At 42.3% G+C, this 9423-nt stretch overlaps 1 protein-coding gene across 1 annotated transcript; it reads left to right on the top strand.

Annotated features, from left to right (window-relative positions):
• The first annotated feature begins 2980 nt into the window (after window positions 1-2980).
• LOC117481151 (atypical chemokine receptor 3-like) lies at window positions 2981-8755 on the top strand. Its single transcript, XM_034128715.1, has 2 exons — window positions 2981-3111; window positions 5808-8755. Exon 2 carries the CDS (start codon window positions 5877-5879, stop codon window positions 7011-7013), a length of 1137 nt encoding a protein of 378 aa, XP_033984606.1. The 5' UTR covers window positions 2981-3111; window positions 5808-5876; the 3' UTR covers window positions 7014-8755.
• Window positions 8756-9423: the final 668 nt, after the last annotated feature.

The raw sequence follows: 9423 nt of genomic DNA on the forward strand, positions 1-9423 counted from the left end.
GGTGTTTGGCAAGTACCATACAGTGGGTTTATCAGAGCCTTTTTAAAAACTGAAAACAGCTGCCTGTTACTTCTAGGATATACATGCATGACAGCCATGGCAGTTAACTGGTATTGTTTTAAACCACAGTTGTGGGGCTCTTAAACAAGTTCTCTGGTGGTTAAGTAAATAAGGTATGTGATATAATATTTACTAAAATAAATAAAGAGCAAATTCAAGTGCATTTTCTTTAGAAGTGCAGAGAAAATCTACTTTGAATTTGATTTCACTTAACTTTCACACATTTTCCCTCATGTATAATCCCTTTGTTTGGTGTTATTGTGTTTAAGTATGTTCAAGTTTGTTACATTGGATGGCTCACACAGTTTATATTAAGTAATCTTTTTTCATCCAATTCTAATTAGATTGTTACACAGAAAATGTTTCTTGCAGAAGGTGTATGTTAGCTGGATGGCCTTTTCCCACTACACACATACACCCACACACACCCACCCCACACACACCCACCCACACACAGCCACCCACACACACCCACCCACCCACACACACACACACACACACACACACACACACACACACACACACACACACACACACACACACACACACACACACACACACACACACACACACACACACACACACACACACACACACACACACACACACACACACACACACACACACACACACACACACACCTGCTGTTCCCAGTCCGGCCTCCCTGTGAATGAGGACTGCAGAACAGAGGTTGGCAGCAGTCTGCAGAGCTACGGATGCTTATCAGAAAAGCTTACAAATCCCCCCCGATGCTCCTGATACGGAGGACAATGGGTATGCGTGCGTAGTGGGAGCTCTCTTTAAAGCCTCATTGAAACTGACTTCACTCCTTTGCTCTTTAATGAGGTCAGTGTTGCCCTGCTAGCTGTATCTCATCACTGAATAAAGGGCATATAGTAATAATAAACGTCACTGGGGTGACCTGCGCGTCAATAATATATTTTTCCTAAAAAACCTGCTGGACATATTGTACCATGTTAAGTCAAATACTTAAATCATTGGACGTGACATCAAAATAATCGTGTTCAGTTTTGAGTTCTATCACAGTATATTATCATGATTTCACATTTCAAACATGATTAATGTGTATACTATTACAAATTCCACAGTTTCTTCCTTCTTTTTGTGACTGTGTCTTTCTGTTGAACTTGAGGTTAATGGCTCTGGTGGGAGCAGCTGTGAGGCCACCAGAGTTGCAGGTGAGCATTCAACGGCTTACAGTAAACACATGAGTCCCCACAATGCTTTGTGCTGCTTCCAGAGGATGTGCCTGAAATGAGACTGAATAAGGCTCAAACAACAATGAAACAACAAGAGGTCTGCAGCTGATGTTGTTGTTCACAGTTTCAAGATAAGCATCGCATTAATAACGTTTTTTAGTTTGAAACAGGAATAAGGTTTTTGGGGTGGTTCGTTATTCGGAGGGTGTTTTCAGTTGGCCCTGTGGTACTTGGTGATGGGTTTAACCCGTTTGTTGGTTTTGGGTGGAAGATGTGGTTAACTGACTGTCTGTCTCTCTGGTTTCATATTTGGGTGTCTGGGGCGAGGCTCGAGGAATTGCCCTTGTAATATGGTTTCATGTGGTTAATGTGTATTGTGCATAGTGTTCCTTCTACATTTGTCCTATTGTGAATTAAAGGTTGGTCACTAAATCATTTAACAATTAGATTTTTCTTAAGTTTGCACAATATGTCATACATGTTTTTTTCTTTCTTACGGCCCGTCCACACAGCGGCGTGCGTTAAAGCTTCAACGCTTCAGCCCATTCACTTTGAATGGGGTGACGTCACGCTTCGCCGAACTGCATTGTGGGAGCGAAGCGTAGCTTTGCTCGCGTTGCTCGCTGCAAAAGTTGAGCAATGTTCAACTTTTGAAGCTTCGACGGAAGCGTCAGCCAATCGAATCATATGCCAGTACAAGCTCTAGCCAATCAAACCGCTGCTTGTGTGTCCGGGGCGGGAGATTCAGGTGATTGGTTGTTGGTCTAGCTTCAGACATGCCCGCCGGCAAGCGACAACGCACGCCGCTGTGTGGACGGGCCGTTACGGTAGGTCCACACGGCAGCGTGCGTTGAAGCTTGGCGGTGGGCGTGTCTGGCAACCAATCACATTAATCTCCCGCCCCGGACACACAAGCACGCGGTTTGATTGGGTAGCGCTTGTACTGGCATATGATTTGATTGGCTGACGCTTCCGTCGAAGCTTGAAAAGTTGAACTTTTCTCAACTTTTGAAGGCAAAGCGACGCGACGGAACCACAATGCAGTTCGGCAAAGCCTGACGTCACCCCCTTCAAAGTGAATGGGAAGCGTCCCCGTTGAAGCAACGCACGCTGCCGACGGGCCGTTACAATATTACAGGCCCTCGTATACTGATTTCAGACCCGAATACCATATTTAAACTTTTGGCAACATAAAGTTTATAGCTAGATTTAATTATTTATTTATAACCATAACACTATAGCAGCGAGTAAAACAAAGCATCTAAACAGGCTTAGGGCTTTTATTTTCTATTTCTTAAGTCGTTTTTAATACTACACACAATCTATTTGTATTATTATTTAATGCCTTCTAGCATGATAGTCACTAAAATGTTAATTCCTTGCATGCTTTGATAATAGCATAGAATATAATTGCACTGCTGTGCATGTCAAATTATGGACATGTATAAACCTGCATGCCATATAAAAACCTACATGAAGCAAAAAAACACACACGATGTTCATCAATGTGGAAATATTGTATAATATATTATACATTCAAGCGTCGTAAACCGGAACTTCAACGTGTTCTTCTTTCCTTAGCCGAAACTCTCCGGCCTGTTTATTGAACGCCCTGGGCGATGCCATGTGAAAGCGCTGTTAGGACCAGCCTCGGAGGCGTAGCTCTGCAGAGTATCAGCAAGTGCAGAACAAGGAACAGGCTCAGATTCACTCAAGGAGGCGGAGAGTGGCGCACACAAGTAGTGGAGTTAAAGTGTTCTTCAGCACCGAAAAACATACATCTGTTCTTTTAAAGAGAAGTCTTCAGCGAGGAAGCAGAAAGCAAAGACAGGTAAGCTGCTTGTATGATTTCATGTGGGGTAGGAGGGCTAGTTTCTCGGCATTCCAACAATTAGCTCATCCCAGAGATGCTCGATACCTGCGATAGTCAGTGTGTAGATGCATGAAGAATATAGGATTCAATGCTGTGTTATTGTCAAAAGCCTAAACTGCACAACGTAATGTAGTTCTTTCCACGCTGATCATCTTTATAAACAAAGATAACGTAATTAGTATTTAAAAGTGTATTTTTTTTTTAAATACAGATACCAAACCGGGATAAAAAAACATATGCTGAGTAGGCCTATTGCTACTGAAACAGAAACTTCTTATAGGAGTAAAATGTGATTTTTTGTGATTTTTTTAAGTTCTCTATCTTCCCAGCGTGCCTTCACACTGTTTATTTGCCTGCCAGTCCAAGCACGCAGTGAAGCTACTGTATACCAAACTGACTGATAAAAGAAGTTTGTTCCCAGCTGATACAAATCAACAATGACAACAATGACATTGTATGTGTTTGCCGTCAGCAGTCTGGGCTCTTTCGCTGGATTCGCTATTTGTGCGCAATGACGCACAAGGCAACACTTTTACTTTATAAAGAAACCTGATGTCATGTATTTAAAGGTCTTTATAACAAACCTAAGCCTGTAGATAGAGACTGACAGGAGAAACTTCTAACACACTCGATGCACCTGCAACCTTATTGTCGAGGTAATTAGCATGAACATCGCCTTCAATCGCTTTTATTGTGTGTGTATTGAGTAACAAAAGACGTTTTCAGCTCATTTGTAACTGGATGCTTGCGAGGTGAAAAGGGTAGAAACAGAAAGAGAGAGAGAGGGAGAGAGAGAGAGAGAGGGAGAGAGAGGGAGAGAGAGGGAGAGAGAGGGAGAGATGGGCTACATCTTATGTCTCTGTTATCTGTTGGTTTGGGTGTTAAGAGGTTAATTAGCTTGAAGCCTGTGGGGCTACCTGGCACCTCCAGGTATTTTCCATATAATATGAGGGAATTAGACAGAGACCATTGTGAGGGATTATCTCAGTATAGAAAATCACCCTGTTACAATGAATAGCACTTTCCACTGTCTTGAAGTAATTGAAAGTCAAATGAAAGATAGGTTTTCTGATTTAAAAAAAAAAGAAGGTTTATTTACAGGTGGTGTAAATACCTTATTTAGGTATTAGATGATAAAAAAAACAAGGCAGGATCCTGCATTCAACATGTTGTATCAAGAAGATGAATTTAAAGAAAACGTAATACATCTTCTATTATAGTGTGATTTTATATTTCAGCCAACTGAAATCCCATGAAACATATCTGCAAACATCACATTGATGCAACCACATGCTTTTAAATGTATAACCAGTTACTTAAAGCTGCAAACTTTAAGTAACTGTAATTGTAGCTGTCAAATAATAATTATAAGAAAAAAAAGGAATACAAATTGGAAAAATAGATAACAGATTACAAAGCCAAGACATAACACACACTAGACAGCTGCACATCTAAATATGTTCCAGGTGTGCTTGTTTATCCTTTTTTCACTTTGCCTTACTCTTTCATCATCCTCTGTGACTTTTTAACCAATTAGTGTACAGCACAAGTCTCCTTCACAGACAGATGTCTGACGGGGTCACATTTCACTATTTTCCGGCGTGCTGTGTCACCCAGTGGTCGGTGACCCTCGTTTTAACCTTGGTCGGACCATTTTGCAGGCATCAAGCCTCCTGCTGATCACTGCACACAATTCACTCTGTGGGCGTACAAGTCAGTGAGGGGCAACAGCGGGGTTAAGCCACTCGTGCTCTGGTTTTGATCTATTACCTATCACCTCTGATCTATCACACTGTGGCATGCCGTCATTTAGGGCAGCTAAGCAAGACATCACAGCAAAGGAAATTGGGAGTGCAGGCCATGCATGGCTTCAGTGGCCCTTTAGGCTCAAAAGCATCAGATGCCAGATTATTGGAATGCCTTTCTGCTCCAGACTACCACCTCTGTGATCTGGCATATTGCTTCATTCCCCTTACTCATAGCATTCTTGCACCCTATAGTTAAAATTGTGTGCATGTGTGGCTGTGTTATAAGATTCAGATGTAAAATGACGTATTGAGGTTATGAGCAGCCCCTTCTTTGATCATCTGGGTGGTGACAGCTCCCTTCTCACCCTCTCCCTCAAGAGCAGAAGAGAAACATATTTTTCTCTTGTTTGTGTTTTACTATAACAAGCATTTTAAAAGAAAACATATTTTAAATTGACATCAGATTTCCCACCCTGACCCAAATTTTATCTCGGAATGCCCGGAACGTTCCGGAAATACACCCTGTTTGGATATCTCGATCCCACTTCCTTATGTCTAATCTGCACTCTGTGCTAGCCGAGCTAATATAAACATTTATTGTACTGCTCCTGACTGCACATCAATCACAGAGTTTGTGACGCGGCAACAGAGAGCCTCTATTAACTCATGAAAGCAGTGTTTTAACAAGTTAACCGCATTAAGATTCTTCAGGATCTGGTGGCATACCACAAGTAGCTTTCTGTTTTATTAGCTCATGCAGTCTGAGTCCACATGGGTAAAACAAGCCATGCTTTATGAACCAAATATTGCTTTTAAATATGATACCAGCATGCATGTAGTTGTTGGATCCTTATCCAGATAACTTTTTGCCACAAGAAATGATGAGGTGCTATCTTGTTTTTACAGGTTCTATCCCAGTCAGAGGTGGTGTGTGTTACCTCCCAGTGGTCTGTGGTCTTCTCCCTGCGCTGAAAAATGAGTCTGAGCACCAGTGAGATGGAGGACCTGTGGGAGTCGTTGGGGGACCTGAACTTCTCTGAAGCCTTCAGCAACATATCCAGTGTGGATACAATGGTGTGCGCCACGGCTTTCAACCGCAACGCTCTGCTGTACTCCATGTGTGTCCTCTACACGTTTATCTTCGTTGTCGGTCTGGCTGCCAACGCTCTGGTCCTGTGGGTAAACATCCGTGCACAAAGAGACTCCACGCCTCGCCATGAGACACACATGTACATCGCCCACCTGGCAGTCGCAGACCTGTGCGTGTGCGCCACCCTGCCCGTGTGGGTGAGCTCTCTGGCCCAGCGCGGCCACTGGCCCTTTGGGGAGGTGGCGTGTAAACTCACACACCTACTTTTCGCCGTCAACCTCTTCAGCAGCATCTTCTTCCTGGCCTGCATGAGTGTGGACCGCTACCTGAGCTTGACGAAGAGTGGAGACAACGAGGGGGGAGCGCGCAGGAAGCTAATACGCCGCGCAGCGTGTGTGGGAGTGTGGCTTTTGGCTTTGGTTGCCTCCCTGCCTGACACCTACTTCCTACGCACTGTGAAGTCAACACATGGGGACACCATGCTGTGCAGGCCTGTGTACCCGGAGGGAAACCCCAGGGAGTGGATGGTGGGGGTGCAGCTGAGCTTCATCCTGCTGGGCTTCGCTCTCCCCTTCCCCGTCATCGCAGTGTTTTACGCCCTGCTAGCCAGAGCTTTCTCCCGCTCCTCTTCTTCTTCATCGTCTTCCCCAGTGGAGCAGGAGCGCCGTGTGAGCCGCAGGGTGATCCTGGCGTACATAGTGGTGTTTCTGGGCTGCTGGGGGCCCTACCATGGCGTCCTCCTGGTTGATGCCCTGTCTCAGATGGGTCTGGTGCCTCTGACCTGTGGAATGGAGAATGTGATCTATGTGGCCTTACACCTCACCCAGTGCCTGTCCTTGCTCCACTGCTGTTTCAACCCCATTCTCTACAACTTCATCAACAGAAACTACCGCTATGACCTCATGAAGGCCTTCATCTTTAAATACTCCACAAGGACTGGCTTGGCTCGCCTCATCGAGGCTTCCAACATGTCTGAGACTGAGTACTCTGCTGTTGCTGTAGACAACCCACCACAGATCTGAAATGTAATACCTAAAATAGCATTTCCTGAACACTGTTTCTAAATCTGAATGACTGTAATGCAATATAAACATGTGTTACAACTGATTTGTTCTTATCATAATCAGTCCACACACAGGATCCTATGTATAGAAATCTGCTTGAGTCATGTAGAGAAGCTTGAAGACAGGCTAATATCAACGTGGATGGATCAATTTAAAAGCACTTAGAAAGCAGTCTTATAAAAACAGCTGATACTGAATTCACAAAAATATAATTTGTAAAGCCAAAACAGTAGCCGTAAATGTCTAAAAGTATTGCTTGTAATATGTATGTAGGAATGTACTGTATGTTTGCGTGTGTGTTTGCGTGTATGGTGTGCTTTATCTGACAGGCATTGAATATCAATAGTATCAACAGATTAGTATTGTTAATCTTTTTTTTTTATCAATTTATATTTATATATTTACATTCAAACTGTTTTGCCTCTTTCATGTTGTAAATATTTCATGTTGAAAGTCTTCACACACTGATGTCTGCTCAGTGCTTCACTTCATACAAAGCTGCTTCATCAATTTAGTCGAGCCACTGACTGGCTCAGTGTTTCAGTCCTGCTGTTTCATTCAGATCCCTTCAGACAAAAGAAAACATGCGTTCTTTTTTCCATAATGAAAATAATTCTACTTTTTGTGAAATTTTGAGATACAACTCTCATGCCTGTACACTCAATAGGAAGCTACAACTAGCTGCTGATAAGTTTAGCTTTGTATAAGAACAGGAAACGGGGGGGGAAAAATCTATAACAGCAACTCGAAAGCTCACTTATTGACATTGCATATTTATTTGTTAATCTTTACAAAGGACAGATTTTTTTGGGGAGAGTTTAACGTGCTGAGCTATTTCTGTTTGGACGCAGTGACTTTCTGTTGTCTTCCAGTCTTTGCGCCAAGCCAAGTAAAGATAATCACATGTCAGCTCTAGTTATATATTTATCATACAGACATGATAGTGCCGTAACTCTCTGCAAAAATGCAACAAAAAAAAGCAAACTCCCAAAATGTCCAACTGTTTCTTTCTAGAAAGCTGAGATGTTGTGCTTGCAAATGATTTACAATGTCCTCACGGCACATTATTCACTTTGCAGTCGTGTTTTGGTTCTAAATATTTCCAAGCATTGTCTGGAGGGGTCAGCTGGGACTACTGAGCTTGAAGAGCAGATACATTATTTGTTTTCTACAGAATTACGTAATATTCTGCAGTATATTGTTGCTATACTTTACATCAGTGCTAATAGTGGAGAGCACATGTCCATGATGTACTAATCCTCCTAAATCAGCACAAGGGTCACAGATGGCTAACACTTTTATGACCAAATAACAGAATGAATAGTTCCTCTACTTTAATATAAGCAGCAGCTGTGGTGTGTAACAGTCAAGCAAAACAACATCATTGTTTTACATTATTGTTGTGTGTGTGCATTATAGTGTGTATGTGTGTGTGTGCAGTCACTGCTTGACAGCCAGAAGTTATGTGTCATAAAAATTGAGTTATACAGTTTACTCACTGTCTGTTGTAGGAAGCAACATGTTCTTTTGTTATGCTGACATGAGATTGGTTACACATGAATGTTTTTACTCTGAAAATATTTCATCTTGTCATCAGAAAAGACTGGGGACATATAACATGTGTCTACAAGAACGAAGACATTCCTTTGGTATTGTAATGTGTAACATCTGTTTTGTTATATATTAAATCTTTGAAAATGTTTTGCCCCATTGGCTCGGTTTTTTTTTGCACTTGTCAAACTAATCTCACAATCTTTTGTCCTCCATGCCCTGCATTTCCTACAAAAAAGGTGTTTGAACTGAGAAGCTGAAATGGAATGTGCTTTTACTGCTCCACTTGCTGCATTGAATCCCTAAATAACAAACAATCTCATCCAGCTGAAACATAACATGTGTGTTTTGTCCCAGCTGTCATGGGATCCATGTACTGTACTCCAGGCAAGTCACGGTTGTCATATTACTCCTGCTGATTTAAAGGCACAGACTGACTTTTCAGGGTCCAATGAAAAACATTAAATTAGGTTGTTTTCTTACATCTTGTATAAAAAGGATACATTATTGTGATTCTTCCTCAAGTGAGACAAGAATAAAATACGTTAGCTTCACTTAAAAGTATTTTTTCCCCCCTAGCATCTGAGAAGAAAATATTCACAAGTGATAAGTAATACTAATGTTGCTTTGCTGTCGGTTGCACTTTCACAAAACGAATTGTCTCTAGGGACAACAACTCATCAGTATTTTCTCCTTTGACCCCAGTACTTGACCTACTGACCTGTGGGAGGGATAACACCATGCTACTGTTATCTTCAGGATATGGGACAACCCTCCAGCCGGCCTGCTTGCAATCAGCTGCCATTTCTAAGTAATG

The sequence above is a fragment of the Trematomus bernacchii genome, unplaced genomic scaffold (genome assembly GCF_902827165.1).
Source record: "Trematomus bernacchii unplaced genomic scaffold, fTreBer1.1, whole genome shotgun sequence".
Taxonomy (NCBI): domain Eukaryota; kingdom Metazoa; phylum Chordata; class Actinopteri; order Perciformes; family Nototheniidae; genus Trematomus; species Trematomus bernacchii.

Bases quoted from the DNA above. Each gene is read 5' to 3' on its own strand.
- LOC117481151 (XM_034128715.1), top strand. From the start codon at position 5,877: ATGAGTCTGAGCACCAGTGAGATGGAGGACCTGTGGGAGTCGTTGGGG.